Source organism: Dreissena polymorpha, chromosome 1 (assembly GCF_020536995.1).
Source record: "Dreissena polymorpha isolate Duluth1 chromosome 1, UMN_Dpol_1.0, whole genome shotgun sequence".
Taxonomy (NCBI): domain Eukaryota; kingdom Metazoa; phylum Mollusca; class Bivalvia; order Myida; family Dreissenidae; genus Dreissena; species Dreissena polymorpha.
In genome coordinates this window covers 65,067,305-65,092,188 of record NC_068355.1, presented here as the reverse complement: position 1 = coordinate 65,092,188, position 24,884 = coordinate 65,067,305, and the positions used below count along the sequence as shown (strand labels likewise).

The 24,884-nt window shown below is 34.7% G+C and overlaps 1 protein-coding gene across 14 annotated transcripts in view; it reads right to left on the bottom strand.

The window, feature by feature from the left end:
• LOC127832604 (transcription intermediary factor 1-alpha-like) overlaps window positions 1-16,578 on the bottom strand; it is a 76,975-nt gene extending 60,397 nt beyond the window's left edge. For 8 of the 14 annotated variants that reach the window (XM_052358203.1, XM_052358197.1, XM_052358253.1 and 5 more), the window contains exons 1-4: window positions 15,956-16,578; window positions 9,221-10,416; window positions 8,489-8,825; window positions 4,494-4,607 (exon numbers count right to left, since the gene is read on the bottom strand). In XM_052358203.1, coding sequence (XP_052214163.1) covers window positions 4,494-4,607; window positions 8,489-8,825; window positions 9,221-10,416; window positions 15,956-16,418 — 2,110 coding nt within the window. In that variant the 5' untranslated portion in view covers window positions 16,419-16,578. The remainder of the gene's footprint in view (window positions 1-4,493; window positions 4,608-8,488; window positions 8,826-9,220; window positions 10,417-15,955) is intronic. The other 6 variants (XM_052358261.1, XM_052358245.1, XM_052358158.1 and 3 more) reach the window with 3 other exon arrangements.
• Window positions 16,579-24,884: the final 8,306 nt, after the last annotated feature.

Below are 24,884 nucleotides of genomic sequence, written 5' to 3'. Positions count from 1 at the left end.
TGCAGCCCCCATTCCAGTAAACCCAGGGGGTGTCATGGCAGCCCCCATTCCAGTAAACCCAGGGGGTGTCATGGCAGCCCCCATTCCAGTAAACCAAGGGTGTGTCATGGCAGCCCCCATTCCAGTAAACCCAGGGGGTGTCATGGCAGCCCCCATTCCAGTAAACCCAGGGGGTGTCATGGCAGCCCCCATTCCAGTAAACCCAGGGGGTGTCATGGCAGCCCCCATTCCAGTAAACCCAGGGGGTGTCATGGCAGCCCCCATTCCAGTAAACCCAGGGGGTGTCATGGCAGCCCCCATTCCAGTAAACCCAGGGGGTGTCATGGCAGCCTGCATTCCAGTAAACCAAGGGGTTGTCATGGCAGCCCCCATTCCAGTAAACCCAGGGTGTGTCATGGCAGCCCCCATTCCAGTAAACCCAGGGGTTGTCATGGATGCCCCCATTCCAGTAAACCCAGGGTGTGTCATTTCTGCACACAATAATGTGAGTAATTGTGCACAGTTTTAATAAGGCTTTTATGAGAGGTTAAGGCTATACATGTATCTAATTCTTACCTACCATTTATGGGTATATATATATATTGTACATGTATTGGAAAGAAGCTTGGTCATAGTGAAAATTGACATCACACATTGCAACTTTGATAAAGATCCAAGACTTATGAATTCCCATGTGACCGGTTAATGTCTTGTAGCAAATACTGTTATGTTGAGGCTTTTTAAAGATGTTAGAATCAACTGTTACTTTTGGCATGAACAGTTGTTTTTCAATATAATGTATCAATACATGAGTAATTTCCAGTGACCTGTTAAAGAGCCACAGCTAAATCAAGCATGGATTAAATTTTAATGACATTCCAGTAAGCAGAATACTTAATAATATGGCACTCCAAGGGTATTTCTAGCCATTTTGGAAAAAAGTGTCAGGTCAAATTGGGATAAAAGTGGCAAATTTGGGAGTTATTTATCGACAAAAAGGGTCAAATTGGACTTTTAATCAACAAATATTGACACAATTCATCATTAATTAAAGTTATATATTTTTTAGGATGTTTAAAAAATAAAGTTGAGAAATAGAGTCAAATAGTCATAAGAGACTTCTTTCTAAATAAATTTGTTTTTCATATAGGAAATTTGATTTTTTTTAAATAATTTTGGTTTGGGATCGGGTCGGTTTGCTTTGGGATCTTTGGGATTTACATAGCAGAAAACCCCCTGCACACTAAAAGCAATTTTTACACAACATGATTGTGTTGAGTGATGGGAGTTGTACATTTTGTAAGTGAAGAGCTGTCTCCATATCATACTGTTAAGGCCATCCTTAAAAAATTGTTTGTTTGGCATAACCCGACCCAGGTAAATTTTGGTGGGTAGGTAGGTAGGGATTTTATTTATTTTTTTGTATTTTTTTTTTCTGACATTGAACTCCGACATATACCAAACTGAAAGGTAATTATCAAATAAAGCTCTCAAGTCTTCTGCCTCTGGTAAAGATTTTTCTGCACCGTCCGTATCACCGCTCGTGTATTCGTAAGTCTATTTTTCTATAAAGAACTTCGAAAATATGATATAATCGACGAAAAATACTTTATCTGAAAACTACAGTCCGAAAAATTGTACGCATTTTGCACATGAAATAAAATGTGCAAATCGTTTGACTACAGAAAATGAAAACAAGTAAACAAGCAAATACGTAATTAATATACTATTTGATTGACATATTACTTTACAAAAGCATAGTTTGTGAGTAAAAAAACATCAAAGTTATTATAAGATTTTTATTTCAATCAAGAACAGAAAGGTGCAACATCTTCGACATGTAACTAATTATTTAATTATCATCCTTTAAATCAAATTGATAGTCGGTAGAAATTTGCAAAGTGATCAGCTTAAAAATAATTTATTGAGTGTTACGCTTCTTTTCATTTGTATATTTTTTATACGACCTTTGCCATCGGCCGTTATATTGTAGGCAGACGACAATATCAACTGTGTATTCCATTATCTGTGCATAAATGACCCAATATTACCCGATAGGGAACTCAATGTTGATTGGCCAGCTACCATATGCGCTTCAAATTATTCATGGAAACAAACAGAAAAATAGTTTAAAAACACTCCGGATTAAAATGGCGGATGTTTTCAATGAAATTTAACGAGATTTAAGCATATTTGCAAATTATATTTTTCTCCAGCCAAATTGGCTATACTTTCGCAAATGGCGAACGACAGTGAGAGCCCTGAAATAGTGAGCATTTATTCCAATTATAACACGTTTGCAATGCTCGGGCTGTCGTTCGCCATTTAAGTCATTTGCGAAAATATTGAGAATTTGGCACAAGAAAAATCTAAATTGGGAAAATCTAGTAAAATAACGTTAAAAACATCCGCCATTTTAATCCAGACTTGTTTTCTATATTTGTCTCTTTGTTTCAATGAAAGTGTTCGAACAGTTAACGAAACCCGGTCTGTACCCGATTAGACATTGCTTGACCTTATTGTTAATGAAGTGCGAATTGGCTGGCCAATCAGCATTGAGCTCGCTTACACATGACATGACGTTGTCGAATGAAATGTGAGGACGGGTGGAGCTATCAGATAATAATGGGTCATTCATGCGCAGATGTTGTATAATTTGAATACACGTTTAATATCGCCGTCTGCCTCCAAAATAGCGATCGGTTGGAAAGTTGTATAAAAAGATAAGCAAATGAAACAAAAACGTGACAATACCTGTCAATAAATATTTCTAAGCTGACCACTTTTTATCTTTCAACCGAATATTTACCGATCTGAATTAAAGAGTGACAATTAAATAATTAGTGATATGGCGATAATATTACACATCTCTGCCGATTGCCGAATTGAATTGAAAGGTGATAATTAATAAATTTGTTTTTTCACTCCCAAACTATCCTATAACAGCAGCGTATTTTAATTAAAGGGATACGAGAAAAACAGGAGCGGTTTAATTGTATTTAAAGTCTAAGTAATCGCATATGCATATGTCAAATAAATAGGCGACTCAAATAAATACTGGTACGCGTTTTGTTCATTGCTATTCTAGATATCATTGAAAGAGCATTCAATTAAATGACGCAAATAACCGAAAAGGATAAAAAGCGGAAAGGAAAAATTTAGCGGAAAGAATTTTCTGCGAGCAAAAATTTTTTTTTATGGAAAGTAACAATATAATATCAGTCGGGATGATTTTAGTGGGTCGGTTGGGTTATGCCAAACAAAAGAATTTTTAAGAATGGCCTAATGTACATTTTCAACTAACCTTGGTCATTGGCTACTTAGGCAATGCTCAAACTTGAAAGCTTTATTCACAAAATATATTTTTATAAACACACATTCACTTAATATATTTTAATATACTATTTTTGGGCAAATAAAACAAGAGGATCTGAAAGACCCAAAGTTGCTCACCTGAGATACACAGGAACTGACCTGTTCTTTGCAGCCCAAGATGTCATCAGAATAAATGTCTTGACCAACTTTTATGAAGAGTGAACAATAAATGTAACTTAAAGAGTGCTCACAGGTTTTACTATAGCCATATAAGGATAAATTCTCGATCCAAAGCAGCCACTTTTCAACAGACTGGAACCATTTATCCAACTCATCCAAGATACATTTGTATCATAAGATTAAATGTTCTGACCAAGTTTTATAAAGATTGGGCTATAAATGTGACTTTAGGAGTGTCAACAAGTTTTTACAAAAGCCGTAAAAGGAAAAACTGCACGCCCTCTGGCAGCAATGTTTTCCAACCAACTCAAACCATTTTCGAAATTGCCCAAGATATCACTGGGGCAAATTTTCTGACCAAGTTTCATGAAAATGAGACAATAAATGTGGCCTCTAGAGCGTTAACAAGGTTTTACTTTAGCCGTATATAGCCATAATAGGAAAATGCCTCGTAACCTGGCGGCCATGTTATTTAGAACCAATTTCAAACTTTGGGACAAATCTTTTCACCAAGTTTCATGACGATCAGACAATAAATGTGGCCTCTAGAGTGTTAACAAGGTTTTACTATAGCAATTTACCGAAAATGCTCTGTCCCCTGTCGGCCATATTTTTCAAACAACCAGAACCATTTTGAACTCGTCAAAGATATAATCGGCAAAAATCTTCTGACACAATCTTAAAGATTGGACAATCAGCACAAATCTTCTGACCAAATTTCATGAAGTTGGGACAAAAAATGTGGCATCTAAGAGTGTTAACAAGGCAAATGTTGACACCTTCCAATGCACGACAGACAAAAGGCGATCACAAAAGCTCACCATGAGCACATTTTGCTCAGGTGAGCTAAAAACAAATAATATATTTTATTATTATTATTATAAATTTTTTTTGATTAAGTCTGAGAATTACCTAAACAGCCAAAAGAAACAGGGCCTTGTTTTGCACCTACACGTGCAAAGCTTCTAGTGTTATCTGCCAATTTATACAACATACACGAGAGTAAACATGACTATTACCAGACATTGACTGGCCCCGAAGGTCACTGGAGGTGTCAAGGGGCTGAGCACCCAGACCCTGTCTGGCCCAAGTAGGGGGAGACAACTGGTGTCTTGAATCTGTATAACTTGCCTCTGAAGTGTTATTTAATTAACATGGAAACATGTCTGGGAACTGATCTTAATTTCTTACAAAAAAAAGTTATTCAAGAAGGGAAAAAACAATTTCTTACAAAAAAAGTTAATCAAGGAGGGAAAAAAGCCCTCGGACGCTCACCTGAGACATTTAGAAATGTAGCTATGTTTTTGTTTTAGATTTTGTAATGTTTGTGTAATTACTGCCTTTTTAGATTTTGTTCTTCGTATGAGAAACACGCAATGAAGTTTGTGACAATATTAGAACAATGTTTTCTATAAATGTAATATAAAAAATGTAAACCCAATTGTAATAATATGAGGACATGTTTTGAACAAATGTAGTAGAAGATCATCATATGACGCACACCAAATTGTAAACCACAAACCCTTATGGTTTCAGTGGGTATGATTTTTCATTTATTTTTTAAGTCCATATAAATCATTCGAACCGACGGAAACCAGTTTTGAACTCGTCCATGATATCATTGGCACTTCTGACCAAATTTAATGAAGATTGGACAATCAGCGGTGTGAATGAGGTGAAGTTTGAGGGGAGGGAAGTTGTGTAGACTGATTTTGACTACGCGGTTGCGTGCATAAAGCAATGACAAACCTTAAAACAAACATTTAAATTAACACCAACTTAAACTTATTAACAAGATTTTTTTACGAACCCTTTTAACTTCACAGTCAACATATAATGCAAAGTCACCAGTAACTATTGTGATCCAAATCAATTTGTGTTTCAATCCCTGTGAATGATGACGGCAATCTTTCATTTGAGCTCAATGTCTTAAATTCAAGATAACATCAACAATGTTACAATGTTCAACAACAAAAATTTAAAACAGGATCCTTAGTTCGAGATTTGTTAACATGGAATATGACGTTAGCCTCATCAACACTGTCTATCTTATGTACCCATTTAGAAAGTGGTAAATATTCTGATTTATATCCACTGTTGTTTCTTCTCTTTCCCATTTAAGTTTGTTTTTCAATCTTTGTGATTTTGTGAGATGTGCACAAAGTTAACGCATGCATACACAAACAGATGATGGACAATACTGCAGTGTTTTTTTCATTATTTAGGGAATGGGACTGGGTCTTTTTGGATTGGATGTCAGTGATGGTTATTATAATTGAAGAAAAACAAGATATGTGTTTGGCAGAAACACTATGTCCCCTTTTGCGCCTCTTTGAAGCTAACAATTCGACCTTTGACCTTGAAGGATAACCCACTTAAATATGATAAGAACCAATGTTTTAGCGAAGTTGTATGCTGAAATGGAAAAAACATGCAACTTCCAAAGAGTTCACAAGGTTTCACTAAAGTCATATGAGGAAAACTGAGCCCCCCCCCCCCTTGTAGCCATGATTTTAAACAGACTTGAATCATTTTCAAATTAAGTCAAGATATCAAAATAAAAAGTTTTCTGAGCAAGTTTCTTGGGCACAAAACATGATTTCTATTGTGTTTGAAAGATTTTATTAAACTCAACAAGCAATTTGCTTGAATTGATATCCCAGCCAAACACATTTTGTTTATGGATGGGTGCAAATCCTTTGTAATACGGTATAAAAACAAGGTGTAGGGGTACCTAATTGATTTTAAGCATTTCACTTCTCCTCATTAATATTCATACACCTATGAGGTTTCATGTTGAAATCTGGTAGTGTATCTGAGTTATAGCCCTGAAAAATTACATTATTCATTTGTACAAAAACAACAAATGGCAATAATTATTGCTCTTATTTAAAAAAAAAAGGGTTTGGTTATGGTTCAGGTTCATGTGCAAGGCAATTGTCCGCATCAATATCTATATACTCATGAAATTTCATGTTGAAATCTTGCTTAGTATCCGAGATATAGCCCTTAAAATTTACTTCATACACAAAAAACAAAGGGCAATAACTCTCCAGTGATTTATTTGGCTTCATTTTTTACAGTCTGGGCCTTTTGGCTTGGGAAAAATAAAAGGATAAACCATGCAATTAGGAAAAATGAAACATTATCAGGCCTTGAGTAGGCCTGACACCTAAATCTTCTTGCCCTGCATTAAAAAAAATATATATATATATTTGTAGTTATGATCAACCAGAACCTTTTTCTTAACTGAAACTATCCTCTGACTTTGTCTAATTGCAACCAACAAACATCTATAAGTCAATAATAAACCTTAAAATTGCAGCCCTACGTTGAGATTTGTTGTTTTCTTCCAAACATTAATTAAAATAAGTCTTGACTTATGAGATTGTTCATGAATTTTTTTTAAATAACAAGAGCTGTCAGAGGACAGCGCGCTCATTTATTCGAGTGCTTGACAGTATAACTTTAGCAATCATGTTGAAATCTTGCTTAGTATCCGAGATATAGCCCTTAAAATTTACTTCATACACAAAAAACAAAGGGCAATAACTCTCCAGTGATTTATTTGGCTTCATTTTTTACAGTCTGGGCCTTTTGGCTTGGGAAAAATAAAAGGATAAACCATGCAATTAGGAAAAATGAAACATTATCAGGCCTTGAGTAGGCCTGACAATCCACTCGCCTTTCACCTAAATCTTCTTGCCCTGCATTAAAAAAATATATATATATATATTTGTAGTTATGATCAACCAGAACCTTTTTCTTAACTGAAACTATCCTCTGACTTTGTCTAATTGCAACCAACAAACATCTATAAGTCAATAATAAACCTTAAAATTGCAGCCCTACGTTGAGATTTTTTGTTTTCTTCCAAACATTAATTAAAATAAGTCTTGACTTATGAGATTGTTCATGAATTTTTTTTTAAATAACAAGAGCTGTCAGAGGACAGCGCGCTCATTTATTCGAGTGCTTGACAGTATAACTTTAGCAATCATGGGGAAATATTCAATAATTTATTAGATGATCTTTCAAATTAATTTTTTTTTGGGGGGGGAGGGGGTAAAGGGGGGGGGGTAGAGAGGGGGGTATAATGTTGGGTGTGGTTATTTATAAGATGATGTTTAACAAACATTTTTATTTTTTGGAGGGGTGAGGGGGAGGTTGGGGGGAAGGGGGGAGGGATTCTGGGTAGGGGCGTGGGGTATTGTTTGGGTGGAATCCATTGTGGTATTTAGGTAAGTGTTGTTTTGTCAAAGTAATAATAAAATGTGATCATAAATAAAGAAGTTATGACAATTTAAGCAAAATGTTCAATTATCTAAGTGTAAAAGGGGCCATAATTATGTCAAAATGCTTGATACAGTGGTCTGCTCTTGTTTATAGGTTGGGGTCATGTTGGTAAACAAGTATGCAACATATAAAATGAAATATGTCAAAGGATATAGGAAATATTTGGGGTAGTACGCAAACTTTAACATATCTTTATCAATAATATGCATATTCTAAGTATAAAAGGGGCCATAATTATGACAAAATGCTTGATAGAGATGTCTGCTCTTGTTTATAGGTTGGGGTAATGTTGGTAAACAAGTATGCAAAATATGAAAGCAATATGTTAAGGGACAAAGAAAATATTTGGGGTAGTACGAAAACTTTAACATTTGCACGCTAACGCAGACGCTAGCCTAACGCTGACGCTACGCTGACGCCAGGGTGAGTAGGATAGCTCCACTATATATATTTCATATATAATAGTCGAGCTAAAAATCGAAGTAGATCGATCCTTGCGTCGTTGCGGTAGTGGTTGTGAAACATTTTAATGGATTTACAACGCAAAACGTCTTAATTTAAATGACACAAATTAATTTAATAACATTTCCAACTTCACTTTTCCTTTATTTTGATAATTTAATTAAAAGTAGAAATTTAATTTATCATGACAGCAGTTTTCTTTGCTTCATGGTAGCTCAATATTCCACAGATTTGTCTGAATTCATAAATAACTTACCACGCCAGTTCTGAAAATTTCCTTGCTGTGATGCCATGGACTGTTGCTGAAACTGGTTGCCAATGAACCCAGGTCTAGAAGCACCAAACTGCTTCTGAATCTGTTGCATCTGAATTTGCTGCTGTCGCTGTAGCTGCTGCTGATGTTGAAACATGGAATTTTGCTGCTGCTGGTGTTGGTAGGACTGAGACATCGGGACAAAGCCTGGTCTACCTGCCTGGTTGGGGGGCGGCAGAGTTTGTGGCGCGTACATCTCACGGATGGCCTGAGACTCTGGGAACTGTGCATTCCTTGGCATGCTCTGACCAATGTTGTTCATTGTTGCATTTGGTGAGGGCTGTGAAACATTGACAAATTGAATTGATGCAATTACACTGTAAATAATATGTTTATTATGTTATATTTTTAACTTAACATTATTTTCAATTGGATAATATTACGACAAAGTTTCATGATGTTTGGCATTATATGTCTCTATAGGGTTAACAGGTGAGCTAAAAGCGGATTTAATACCTTGCATGGATTGAGATTACATTGTAGATTGCAAGCACACAATTATAGCCTCATAAGCATGAATTAAGTTATAAGTATAACTTTAGAACCTGTCATTTATCAATTTCTTTTAAAGAACTTGAAGATAAATCCAACAAAATCAAGTTATGAATTAGAATATCTTTTAGTAATCATCAATATAATATTTGCCAAAATGAACTGCAAAAAAAACTGTCTTACAAGAGCAGGGTTTCCTTGCTGTTCCTTTTTCTTGTGTTCCACAACCAGATGATGCAGAAACTGCCGTTTCTTTTCGGTGCTCAACATTTTGAATTTCTCCCTTACATGGGGTGGTTCCTGACCTAACAGATCAGAAATGGTCTGTGGGAAGTTATCTTTTGTAAGGCCACTGAGTGGAGATTTCTTTGGTGGTTCTGCATCAGGTTTTGGTTCATCTTGCTTCTTAGGGTATACGTTTCCATTCACCTTTATGTAGCCCATTTTGTTCACATTCTTTGTCAGAAAATTTGCATCATTCTCATAGGTAATTGACAAATCTAAAAGTGTATTTGTAAAATTTATTTCTTCATCTTTTAGCTGGTTAATATTCTTTATCATGAAGTTCTTAACATACAACAAAGCCAAATCGTCCCCAGAGCTCAATGCTGATTCTACAAAGTCTATAATGTGATTGCTCTTGGCCGCAAATGTATCAATTTCCTTTTTCTTAAATGCCAAATCTTTTGCCCGTCCATGACACACCCCTTGCAGAAAATTCAGCAATTTTTTACACCAGCTTATTAACTCATTTGTTATCATATCAGCAACATGTCTCACTTCATTAAATACAGCAACCTGTTGGCTTTTAATGTCTTTCTCCTTGTTGATTATTTTCTCAGCCATTTCCTGATGACTCTTTAGCCTATCTTTCAACTGCTGAAGACCATCCGTGAGAACCTTTTTCTGTTCCTCTATGGTTTGTTCAATGTATTTATAATTGTGATCTTTATGGTCATTTAGTTGACAGTCTCTGCAAGTAAGTGCTTCGCAAGTGAGACAAAAAAGTTTCAACGCCTCTGTCTTGTGAACATCACAGAACATCTGCCTCTGACGATGATCAAGGGCACATCTATCCTTTAATTCCTCAGGGTCGAGTTTATTAGTGACTACATGATCTTTTGTCAGTTTTACGCGTTTATGTGCAACAACACATGGGTCACATAGCCATTCATCACATTCCATGCAAAATGAAGAGGCCGTCTCATTTTCATCACATGAGGTGCAAACAGGTTTGGATTTTTCTGCAGAAGAGCCTTCTTCCGCTTTAAGTTCTGGCTTTTTACTCAAATTTACAAACGGGTTCGTGATAACAGTAGTTTCTGTGTATTCTTGTTTGCATTCAAGACATCTTAGTTTGCCATCATCTGTTGATGTGACTGTAATCAAATACACATAATTTGATAATTATCAATTAACTTAGTCTAAAAAATCAAGACAAGTAGCAAAATTATATGATGTCAATAAATACTTGAATAAGAATCAAAAACAACAACTTAACGTAAAAATTATTTGTAAAAATTATAGTATAGCCAATTAAACAATGAGCTTGCCATATACATGTAATAACAGAAACACATGTTATGCAGGCATTATTGTCAAAAGTGTCATTTAAGGGATTATCACAGTCTAGTTAATTATTGGTTTCTGGTAACTTGTAACGCTCCTAAAGGTCACTTTTTGTCATTCATGGCCGCCATCTCTTTTTTTGAGATGCATTAATAAATTCGCCCAAGCAAATTTCGAGTAGGCATTCTGGCCCAGATGTTTTAAAATTTCATGGATAATTTTACAAGGTGATTAGGGCTTGTATGTTTTTCACCATATATCGCATTATTCTTAAAATCAGTAAATGTAGTGTGATTCAGCGCAGATAAATTCGTCCAAAATTGAACAGAAACATACACTATCAACCCATTTAAAAACATGAGAACCTTTATAAGTGGTGGCATGGTGGAGTTTTAAAAAGCATTTTGATGAGCTTTTACTATATGACAAGCAAGCTTCCAGCCAATTAAATTGCTAACAGCATCAAATGATTGCTTACAACATCAAATGATTGCTTACAACATAATTATATAAGATGCTATATGCACAAAAATATTGGCTTCTTGCGGACGTGATAGATAATTGTGCTATTTTCAAAAAGAGATGGAGCCAATCTAAAGAGATGGCGCTTATGATAGGAGGTGGCGCCAATGCAGGATGTACCAATTAACAGTCGTATCGCAATGACATCAATACATGACTTACATTTGATAGATAATGTTATTTCATAATTTGTTTTATTTTCAACGTACATATGAAGGCCCAAATCTTTAAAGAACATTAATGCAATCTATCATAAAAAAGATGTAGTTTTTTTAATATATAGGTTATTCACTCAATTAAGAAATCACCAACATGAATAAAACATATTGTACGATATATACCAACAAATTTTGATACTTAATAAAACCAATAACTAAATTCCAAACAAAATCAAATAGTTCATCGACAGCTACTGTAAAACCATTAAATAATTACTTCACTTCAGTAGGTCACATTACACAATTTCTTGATTTATTAAAATATTTCCGAATTGAAAATGTTTTCTTCCACTGAATCGTTAGCGACCTGTGTCAATAATTCTTCAGTCATAGACTGAGCCTTTGCAAAGTCGGGCAATCCTGCTTTAGCAGGGGAATGTGTCTGAACTGTTTCCGTTTTCAACTGTTTTGAAAGAGATCTTGTTTGATTGAGATATGCTGCGTAATACAATATGTTGTTTTCTTGATAAGTGTCTGGGTAATAATACTTTTTTACGTGACGTCGTCAAATTAACAATTTGCAGATTTATCACATATGTTAATTAGTGCCAATTCAAGTTAAAAGAGATATAACTGTTTTCACACATGAATTTTGGGGACCTTATTATTTAATTGTTACTATTAAAAGACCGATTGCGCTGAGAATTGCACATGTTGTCAAAACAACATTGATGGTAATTAACGAGCAGGGTCCCTCATGTGTGCCGCTTTATCGATCTTTTCGAAAATTATTGGCATTCGGCAACACTTTCATGCTTCAGTGCACATTAACCCCTAGTCTTGCTGACAACACAGATTAGCAGATTATGCTTCTTTATTACTTTGGTTGTTTTAATAAAAGTTTAATTATTAGTACGGTCAGTATTCAAAAAAAAATTGAAATCCACGAAATTACGTGTCAACGAATTTGTTGATTTTTATTAAACCACGAAATTTCATTCCGACGAATTTCTATACGTTTACAGTATTTGTGTATACAGAATGATAATTCAGGAAATAAATTTATGACTAGAAGTGGTGCGGCCGCGGCCGTCGCATATCCCCACACTGCAGCTTTTGACACAGGGGTCAGATCAAAATTCCAAATAATGCAGTGTCGCACATATGCTCATAGCTACATTGTGTTTAAGTTTCGAGGTTTTAGTGCTAATAGTGTAGGAGGAGATAGTGGCCAGGACGGACAGACGACGGAGATAAACACATTATCCCCCTGCTTCAATACGGAGCATGGGGATAAAAAAGAGATGGCGCCCTTGATTAACGGCCATAAAATTGCATCTCAACAGGCAGTGGAGGCCCTGGGAAAGATGGGAAATCCCATTTATTGTCATGGCATCAAGCCTCGTGATTGCAACCTTACTTTAAAGAGCTCACTTAACATTTGTGAAACTCTATGCTCCCCCCCCTGTGCTTTGAAGCAGCACCTCAGATATTTTGGAAAAAAGCCCTTTGCATCACTTCAGTCTCTGACAAATTATTTGAGAAGAACAAACTACAGTGGAAACCCTCTAAACCAGATCCTTTCTATACCGGAATCCTCTCTAAACCGGACAAATTGTCCGGTCCCATTTTTTCCCTATAAAACCATGCGTCAAATATCTCCTCAAGACCGGAATCCCCTCAATTCCGAATACCGGTCATTCTTTGGATCAAAATTGGGTCATTCCATATGTAATCGTACCCCTCTTAACCGCTCAGGGACGGTTTATCGCACCTCAGACCTAGTGTCGAAAAGTTGCGAATAGCGGATTTAAGACGCGTGAAATTATTTAAGGTGGTCGAAAATTTGTAAACTGTAAAAATCGCAAACCAATTTAAAGATACTTGTCTTGTGATGTACATATCGATCAATGGAGGTGATAATACTGATTATAAATACTGATAACAAACATAGAGTTCTTTAGTGTGTTTTGTTGTTGATGTAGGAAGCCGTGTTAAATTTTAATAATGCTTTATATTTTGTGTAGTTTATTACAAATGCTAATTAAGGCTCGATTGGTCATTGTCGGCTCGGGTACTACTTACATGTACCCCAGGTACTCTAAAGTATACTTACATGTACCCCGGGTACGGTAAATATACTAAAAAGTACCCGGGAAATTTAATGCTAAATCGGTCGTTGTGGGCTATTTTTTTAAAATTAATTATATAAACATGTATGTTCTGGAAAATGGCCTCTATATTACCGAAACTCATACTCACAAAGCATGTTGACGCAGTTTTTTTAAAGAGAAGTTTGTTTAAGATAATCGGTAGTGCGTTTTACGACATCAGATTTTAGGCGGGATTACAACTCGGGTACAGTCAAATATCGACCAGGTACGATAAGGTATATTTACCGTACCCGGGGTACATGTAAGTATACTTAAGAGTACCCGGGGTACATGCTAGTAGTACCCGAGCCGACAATGACCAATTGAGCCTAATTAAGTGTCATACAAAATGGTGATTTGCAGAGTTCTTGAAGCAGTTGCATTTAGATATTCATTTAGATTTTCAAATTGGTAATTAAGATAACTAAGACTAAAAATGCCCGAACCTCCTTTTAAGCGAAGGCGCGTGGAATTGTCTCTAGAAGACAAAATCAATTTGATAAGAGTCAGAGATGTTCCCTAAACTTACACTCAAGATACTGTCATTTAGATTTTCAAATTGGTAATAAAGATAACTAAGACTAAAAATGCCCAAACCTCCTTCTTAGCGAAGGCGGGTGGAATTGTCTCTAGAAGACAAAATCAAATTGATAAAAGAGTCAGAGATGTTCCCTAAACTTACACTCAAGATACTGTCAGAGAAATATGGGTAAGGAAAGTCGACGATCGGGGTTTTCAATGAAATGAAAATTAGAAACATCAACAAACTTGTATGGGACTGGTTCTGTATTGTAAGGGCTAAGTCATTGCCGATCTCTGGTCCAATCAAACAGGAAAATGCACGGAGCTTTGCTAAGGAACTAGGAATAAGTAACTTTTAAGTGTCTAATTGGTGGCTGTGTCGTTTGAAGATGTTTTACGGTGTAAAAAGGAACTAAATTCACGTAAAAAATGCATACACGTGTGAAATTGTTAGTTTTTCAGGGTGCACTGTTTGTTTTATGTTGTGAATGATATTGCTTTCGAATCAATCAATTAATTGACATATGTTGTTCTTATGTGATGCTGTATCAATAAATGTTATATGTAAATTAACTATTAAAGTTTGCTGAAAGTGTTTTTTTCCACATCAGCTATGTAATTGAGCTTCTGAAAGTAAAATAGCCAATGTCCCCTCTAAACCGGAATCCTCTCTAAACCAGAATTTCCTCTTGGTCCCGGTGATGTCCGGTTTAGAGGGGTTCCACTGTAATAGGGATGCGGCATGTGAGCATAAAATTTTGATCGAGAGTGATTTAGAAATCAAATGCATAATGGAATTATTATTCAGAGTACTCCATAAAAATCTATGGATCGTAACAACCAATAATTTTTATACAGCCCCATTTTAGTATTGGGTTGTTTCAAGCATTAAAAAAAAAAAGGGTATTACAGTCCAATGGTGTATAACGGATAGATAAGGACTACAAATCTTATTTCAACGTAAACACCATGCATTCAGTAATTAAACCATTAAACCTAGATAGACACATGTCTTTCCTATTGAAACATGCCAGCGGTTTTAAATTTCCGAAAAATATTATTTGTTTACAGCGCGAATTTCATGGTACACAGATTCAGCCATTACCGGATCGCTAAGGTCTTTATCGGATTACATGTGTATCGTGTTATTTCTTGAAATTTGACACAGCATTTGTAATAAATAATTGCAATATATGTGTATTTCCAGAAAGGAAATTCATTTCTGCGTTTAATAAGACCAAATTCATGGAAATCGCTGCACAATTGATGAATTAATTGCTGTTCAAAGCGATGCACCCTATATTCGGGTCATTTTGAGTTGAATCTATATATAGATTTGATGGCGGAAAATATGTTTTCAGAGAAATTGATTTTTCGTTATAATATGATTGTTTTTCATTATTAATATCATAGCCACACACTTATCACATGGACAACTTCAATTGAGTTTATATTTATTTTGAGACAATCCCCACATTCCTGAATATGGGTCACCACATGTCCGTTATTCACTAAATCCTGAGTTGCAGCTTACATGCTTATTTTATATGGTACGCATCAATTTGGTTTCTGAGCATTCTTACTTTTGTAAAGGACACATAATACTAAAATATTACATCAATGAACATTATGTTTACCAAACAAAATCTGCAAAATTCAAGAAACCATTCGTCTGCACTTTGCCTGTCGTCACAAAAACGGTGCGTACATAAAGTGACCTTGTTTTGCTTTCGAAAAAAGAAGTTGTAAACATTGACACACATCATCAAAAACATGAATCGACTTAACAATGATAGGCTTTTTGTATTCAATTAATAGTTAGAAAACTATAAATCTTAACATAAATGAAAGTATTTTGCAAAAAATGTTTAAGCTATCCGTTACTCACTTAAATCCGCTATACACCAATCTACTGTATTACTGGGCATCTGACATTTACATAGTGATATACAATGATGAAATGTGCTGTTGAAATAAAGATGTAAATAAATAACCTTCAGAATCATTGTTCTTATTGGATTCTTGCTCAGTTCTCTCAAGTGGATTCACACTTGGACTTGATGTTGAGGGCGATGATGACAAAGCACTGTAAGCCTCCTTATCATTCGGATGATTTTCAGTTTGTTTTTCTTCTTTGTCGTTTTTGTCGTTTTTGGTTAGTTCTTCTTCCTTATTTTTATTCAACGCCTCATGGTTTTCATCAGTCACATCTTTTACTGTCTGATCAGTTTTATTATCTGTGATTTCTTGTTTTGAATCTTTCGTTTCTGTCCTTAGGGCGTCCGTGTGTCTCTGTAGGCATGCTTCGCAAAATGTGTGCAAACAATGTAGTAACTTAGCACGTCTATCTTTCGAAAACTCAGTTTTACACTTCAAACAAACCAGATCGACACGTTCTGTGTGCCTACTGTCTTCGTTCACATGTTCGTTTAATGCATCATTCTGTTCCGCAGCCATTTCTAAGTAAGAAGATCGCTAAGGTTAATTAAAAATTCGTCGCTTCACAGACCGGAAGTAACTAATACTACTTAGCCGCCATATTGTGAGTGAAGAGTTCATTGCGCATGCGCAGTACAAATTAATCATCCGCACGTGCTGCGCTTTTCGTTGAAGCAAGTTCTCGTCTGCACTGACAGACGTGCTATGCTATGCGGCTATTAATTGACAAAAACCGACTCGGACTGGATTTATCTGACTGGGACTCGTTATAACTGGTTCTGGTTGGATATTTGCGGAAAGTAAATGTCATACGATCCGATAAACGAGCTCGCTTACCAGAGAAAGCTCGCTAACCAGAGAAATGTATAGATAACTAATCGATTAGGCGGTTTGTGGTTAAAACCGGAAAATTAATCATAGCCAAGATTGTGTCGGAAAATGACACGATGCGATTTTTCACTAACTCTAGATGATATCGACACTGCAAAATAAACATACCATCTTCTTCTTCTTCCATGTGATGTACTAATCTCACTCTGGAGCATACTCGTACATTTGTTATATACAAGGTGATCGTGAGAGTGCAGTTAAAAGAATAAAACATTTAATATTTATAATAATAAAACATTTAATATTTATAATATGTACAGTCAGGAAAGCTCAATGTTTGAATTGGAGTCGAGTATAGGCCTAATGTTTAACAGCCTATAAATTAGTTAAAGACACAAAAGATGGAAATGATAACGTTCAGAAAACAGCGACGTACACACGAAAAAGAATTCGGAACATAAAATAAAACATTAAATGTGTGTTCATGGTATCACACATCGGATGTTGCTGACATAGAGACTACCAGGCTAGTGTTAAAGCGGATAAGTTTATTTGGCGATACTTAGAAATCCCAGAGACGCAGATAACAGAGTTATCTACGTCTCTGGAAATCCTTAACAATTAGCCCTTGTGAGTGGCTCGGGTTTTCACGCCGAATCAATAAATGTATCTGTGTGCAACATTCAAATATCCTCTCTAGTGAATCAGAAGTATACGTGAGATTACAGAAATGAATCGATACTACGATGCTGTTTGAACATAGCAAAAGAACATTTGAAATATAACTTCTAACGTTTTCTTCGTCCTCTGAAATATAGTTCTTATAAGCACTCTTCTAATTCAAGAAATTTTATTTTTCCACGTTCTGTCACACACTTTATCGATGAAACCATCGATCGTAAGAACTTATTTTACTTAGTAAACACGCACCACACGGTTAAACACTTTAGATCATCGTCTTGCAAGTCAGCAAGGAGCCGTGCTAAGGTTGTACAGGCAAAATTAAAAGCCTTTGATCGCTATTGAAAAATGTCACATTGAAAACATCTTTTAATTGCATCTGAAAGTCTATTGCAATGAATCAAATGCCACAAATAATGACACACCGCACTTGATAGACATGACTCACCAATACTTCAAACACAAATAAATTAATCGGAGATCACCGACTTCGAAAGATACAAAAGTATCGGCGTTTTAAACGGTTTTAATGAGCAACAAAGCCACACTTCGCCAAGAATTAAGACAGATTTAAAGGGACCGTCGACCACGAATGACGAAAAAATAAGAGTTCAAATAAAAATACCGTTTTTTACAATTATTAGTTTATATTGATTAAAATATCACGACTGGTATATTACATTACTTGAAAAAAGTTAATATTTTTAATATATTCGGTAATACAATTTCGCGATATGAAATCATATGAACATCGCGAAAATAGGTGACATAACGATATGCACACTATAAATAACGCAAGTAGATTGATAATTATATATATTATATATAAACAACTTAATACGCATGCACAATTTGCATTCCATGGTCTACCACGTGACGATGATGATCAATCTACTTGCGTTATTTATAGTTAACTGGAATAGTTACCTGTTACACATACCCAGTAAAATTTAATTACCGAATATATGAAAAAATGAAAACTTAACAACTTTTTTTCAAGTAATGTAATATACCAGTCGTGATATTTTAATCAATATAAACTAATAATTGTAAAAAAAAACTTATTTATTTTTTCGACATTCGTGGTTGACGGTCCCTTTAAATGCATATATAAGAGCATCATAGCATCACCAATAAAAGAGAATTCATTTTCATTCAATTACCTTTAAACTATTGCATGTAAAATAAACCATCAATAATCAGTATTGTATTTTTATTGTTTTGTAACAATACTACTAAAATAGAGTCTATGCAAGTGATTCGTCTATACAATTTAAACAAAGTGAAAGATATTCTAAAGGCGCAATTAAGCGATTTTAACGGGCTTGTATCGAAATTTATTCTTGTTTGTTTCTTTACAGGTCTATTAACACAACGATGTTCATTCGGACATTCGTGACGTGGATGGAGAATGGTTATCGTCGGATGATCTCATAATGTACTCCGCCTTGCCAGTTTACCATTCTCCATCCATGTCACCAACCTATTATTCTTTATACAAATGTATATCAATGCATTTGGAACCCCATATATCAGGAAGTGGGGAATGTTCTAGTTCTAGACCTAGTTTAATCCTTGATCTGTCGCCCTTATCTCATGCATCATATTCACTCAACGTTGTAAAAGTGCACACGGTGACTGTGTTACTCGTCTAGGCAGCGATCAATAAATAAAGTGCTGCACAATGTTCATAGCCGTTATTTCTGCAAGTGCGTAGAAACTCGTCTAACTCGAAATAAACAAGGGCTGTTCGTAAAACATGCATGCCCCCCCATATGGGCTCTCAGTTGTAGTGGCAGCCATTGTGTGAATACGTTTGTTGTCACTGCGACCTTGACCTTTGACCTAGTGACCTAGAAATCAAATAGGGTCATCTGCCTGTCATGATCAATGTACCTATGAAGTTTCATGATCCTAGGCCTAATTATTCTTGAGTTATCCTCAGGAAACCATTTAACTGACCGACGGACCGACCGACCGACATGTGCAAAACAATATACCCGCTCTTCTTCAAAGGGGGGCATAAAGAACATATATAAGGGTGAGGCATATGACGTACTTATACTGCCGTGACTACATGAGCTAGTGCGATGCGGTTGAGTGTCTGCCTTTGAACCGGGAGGGCCTGGGTTCAATCCCAAATGTGGTCGGGATATTTCTAACTGGGTTAAATCGGCTCCCAACGGAAATAACCATCACATGGGTTATGTGTCTGTACGACGTCCCGCAGATATCATGGGAGAAGGAAGTTGGTTGAACAATTTCACAATTTAAGGGGGTGGATGTAAAAAGGTGAGGTATACGGATCACTTATACTGCGCATTGTCGTATAAAATAGCTTTTATAGCGACCCGTTATAGTGTCTGCCTTAGAACCGAAGAGGCCCGGCTTCAATATCCATTGTGGTCGGGAATTTGCTAGTTGGATTACATGATTTACGTTGACTAGGATCTGTCTATATGGGATCGCTTGTGACATATAATGTATCGATTTAATTTATCAATTATTACATTTTATGTCAAGTGTTGTTTACCATACGATATCAATGAGCATTTGACATTTAAAAATGTTCCATAACACCATCAAATACGTAATAAGGTATGGTTTTGTTTACAGCCTTATTGTTATCGAAGTTGAATAATCCACACAGCACTTCAATAAATCAACATCACTATATGTTTCTTCACCCACAATAAGCACTGCTTATGCAGTTTTTTGTTAATAGGTAAATATATTAGGTGCGCTCGCCAAAGTGAATACTCATGTACCAGTACACTATTCGCGCAATTTGATATGTAAACATATTATATCGCGCGAATAGTGTACTAGTAGATAGGGAATGAGAATTTAAGCGCCATTGTGTTAGGTGCGGTGTGGTGCCGGTGGTGCCCTGAGGTGCTGAGGTGCTCTGAGGTGCGGGTCAAGTCGATAGTGTTGCGGCCATTTTGTTAGGAGCGGGTCAAGTTGAGGTCAAGTCGATAGTCCAGGTGTAAGGGTGTTAGTTATTGGTTTTCACCTGGTGCCTGTTAATAAATTGGCTTCATTGTTGTCGGTGTAATGAGCGTGTAATTCACCTGCGAGTTATGCATGACTTTTGGTATTTAAAGCGATTTCATATCGAAGCGCTATCAATTTGACGCTTTTTTTACGAACCCGATATAATTTTGAATGCAATTGAAAAGCGAGCGGTATTGAACCACAGGCGCACAGAACGTTTTACATGATTTAGCGCTTTTATTTTACGAACTCGATATATGTTTGAATGTATTTGAAAAGAGAGAACTTATTTGGTATGTTTTTCTACAATTTTTGTCAATAGTGGACGGTTTTAGAAAAAACAAGATAAAATCAGATAAGTTTTATTTTTTGAACCTTAGATAAATAGGCATATTGTAGGTGTTAAGAATGCATGAGCAATATGAAACTAGCTGCAAGCACATAGTATTAAACTAATCACATAAAGGTAGTATTGAGGAAAAAGACATTACACGCAAACGTTCAGCACTTTAAATATACCAAAAGAAATGTAAGCACATTACGTATTTGTGCTTTTTTGTGTGCAAACCCGATATATTTCTGTTTGTATTTGAAGAGCGATCATTCCCAATTCAATTTACACTCAATTATAATATTTAGAAGCCGAGTTACGATACTCTCACTTATGTAAAATATCAATTTGAATGTTCGAGTAAACTGTCATTAAAACTTGCTGTAGAAAGTTAAAAACGATCCAAAACTTTAGGGACCCGTTGTTTTCAAAAGTATCGTTCGATGTTTACAGTTAGATAAAACACGTTGATTGGTTCGATCATGAGTGTATAATTGATCGAAATCAATACCTTCACGCTAAACAGTGTTTTAATTTGAATTAGCCTGATTTCAATGGCGTTTTGTCGACATGATAAACAACTACCGGTAATAAAAAGTCAGACACATTACATTTCAACGAAAAATTAAGGAACGTTGAAAAGTAAAAAGTGAATATGAATTTCGGAAATATTTTAATTTAGAAAAAAAAAATGGCAATAACATTGTGTAATTCAATTCATGATTATTTTGAAAGCTTGAGTAACGCTACTGCTACTTGGTTTAACGCTGAAGCTGAAGAAATCAGTTCATATAATACTTTTAACGGTGACAATTTTACATTGAACTAGATCAACCGATAACGGCAAATGAAGTTATGGATTCACTGAAACGTTTAAAACAACGTAATAAAGCGATAGGCAGTGATTTTTCACATGAATATTTTATTGAAAGTATTCTGATTTTACTCGTTGATTTTGCTGCCTGTAATAGTATTTTAGGTTTTTTAGATTTAGATAAGCATGTTTAAGCGTTGATTCTTTTCATATATTGATGTTGATTATGTTGCAGTATTTTAACGAAAACAAACGTTTTCATGTTATTTTGTTCATCTGCTTACATGTTTTGATATAGGCGTATATGTCGTAGACAATTATGGCTTAACATGAAAAATCTGGTATGCACATTAAATGATTTAGAATAATTAAAAATATGCATAATAATTGTTAATCATGTGTTAAGTCATGTACTTCCTTTCTTAATAGGACAATTAAGATATTGCTCTCAAAAGAGGATGGTAATGTCCTTGATTACATTTCTCACAGTCTGTAGACAATTTTAAATTATGTGAACAAGAAAGTACTCTTTCTGGAATAAATAGAGATTCCACAATACTAGTTTTATTGTTATTTTCGAATGAGAAGGTCATGATGGTAAATCACCATCACAGATACAGAACCATTGAGATAAACATTACCTGTAGTTTACTTATTGGAGGCTAAATGTGACTTTGAATACAAAGATGATGTTTTACGTAAATACGGTAAAATCCGATATATAGTATGGTCAAAACATCAAAATGGTCCATAAGTTAAATTATAATTACACTTCCATTAATGACCATGTTACTTTCACTTTAAACCAATAACATCAGAAAAGCCCTAAGGCTATATTTAGTTTACTTTACGAATGTCAACAGTATGATTTGAAGCCGAAATAAGTTCGTTCAGTTGTTTTATTCTTTTGTTAAGTCTGTTTTATGTTATGCCTCTAAAATATTGGAGTTTGAAAAAATTACAAAATATTAAACGCATTTGTTCAATTTTTGGCAAAATATTGTTTCATATTAAAGTAAAAATATACAAACGTAATACTGCAATATATGTAGAGTTAGGCAGATAACCTATATATGTAAATATATGTACGAATATTCTAAATAGTGGTATAACACATAAATAAAAAATACCATAGTACAAGCTCTTAGCATTCAAACATAAGATGATTTTTTTTTTAAAGGATGCATAAATTGGGCTGGCGATGTTCAATACTTACAAGCAAATAAGGATTTTCAAACTTTGAATATAATTAATTTTTTAGCAAATGTATGTGGGTTTAAATACAGAATCATTGCTTTGCTCAAGCAGGATTTTTTTCTTATATGAATAATCATTCTTTATAATATAATGTAAAGGAATGATTAAAACTTCTAAGTTCTTTATTACCTTTTTTAAAATGAACTAGACATAAGGAATGATTTCTATGAAATGATGTAATGAAGCAATAAAGATAAACACAATTGATAATTAGCGGGTTAGTCCTTAAACTTGTAACAATGGTACCAGTTTTAATTGTTTACCGGTCCCATTACAACTTTAAAGTCGATTGCTATGTTTGTATTAATTTTTATGAATAATATTTTGAATTTATTCAAGATGTGATTATTGTTCTGCTATTAAGCAATAAGTAAAATGCATTTACATACTAGATTAAAACAGAATTGATGCAGTATATAAACACGCAAGAGGAAAATTATTTTTATTTAATTGTTAAAACCTATTTTCATTCAGATATTTACGTTCATATTCATAGTTATTGTTATTAATTTAAAGCTGTTATATCCGATTAAATTTAAAGGCTGTAAGGGAGATATGACAGACAGACAGACAGACAGTTTATTCCGACTTATACACAAGTACATCGTCTTCATACTAAAGTATATACATTTTTTCTGTCACGTAACTAGGTATAACAACACAATATTAAATAACATAAAATACACATTTACGAGTACAAATACTTATAAACTATCAAGGCGGTAATAAATTGTATTAAACAGTATTATTTAAAATCGTATTTCTAATAACAAGAGCTTCTTTGATATATTTACATACATTGTAAATAACTGATTTATCACAGAAAATTAATAACTTTTGGAATTTATATACTAATGGGTTAATATAAAATATACGGTTTAAATATTTTTTTCTTAAATCCGTGTAACAACGGCATATACATATAAAATGGTATTCATCCTCTAAATCCAAGTCATTACAACATAAACAATAACGCTCATTTCGTGGTATGTTATTTTGGGCGTATCTGCCCGTTTAGATTCTCAACGGATGCGCAGAGACTCTTAATCTTACAAAAAATAATCGCAAACGTCAGGGAACTAAGTCTAAATATGCTTCATAACCCAAACAGCTTTTAATAACTCTGTACATCACTAAAACAGAACTATTATTCAATTTACCGTACCACTCTTGTTTAAAATTATCAACAAGTCTACATTTGAATTCGCTGATAAAACTATTAACTTGTACAACTTTTGGATTTTCAAAAACATAACTAAATCCATAATTATTTAACAAATTCTTTACATTTGAGACCCAGTTTGTACAACCTTTATTACAATCATTCAAGGCTTGTTTGTATACAGTTTGCATTATGATATTCTCATTGTTGAGAACCTTAAACCAATATTTAACAATTTTAACATATCTGTTTACATACAATGGGAATCTACCTAATTCTCCATAAACAGCAACATTACATGTATTTATTTTCACCTGCAGCAATCGTTTACAGAATTTCAAATGTATACGTTCAATATCATCTGACTTGGTGAAGCCCCATACTTCTGAAGCATAATTTAATATAGAACCCACAAATGAGTCAAACAAATGACAAAATATTTTTGGTTTTATGTCAAATTCATTGCATTTAAAAAATAATGTATTCATGGCTTTAAGGGCTTTACCAACCAAATGCTCCTGAGTAAGTTTAAAACTTCCGGTATAATTTAACACTGTGCCTAAATAATTAAAGTTGTCAACCACTTCAATAACATTACCATTGTATGTCCATTTTTCGTTATCTTTTAGTCCGCCCCTCTTCCGAAAAACCATTATTTTTGTTTTATCAGTGTTTACATTTAACCCCCAAGAATTGCAATATAAGTATAAGTTATCTAAATGAGTTTGCACTTCAGCTGGCGATTTGTATAAAATAGCCATGTCATCCGCAAATAATAATAAAATTAACACAATATCTTCTATATTCAAGCCAGAGTTAATGCTATCTTGTAGGTTGAGTTCAAGGTCTTCAACAAATAAAGAAAACAAAAACGGTGACATTACCTCCCCTTGTCTCAGGCCAACAGCATAA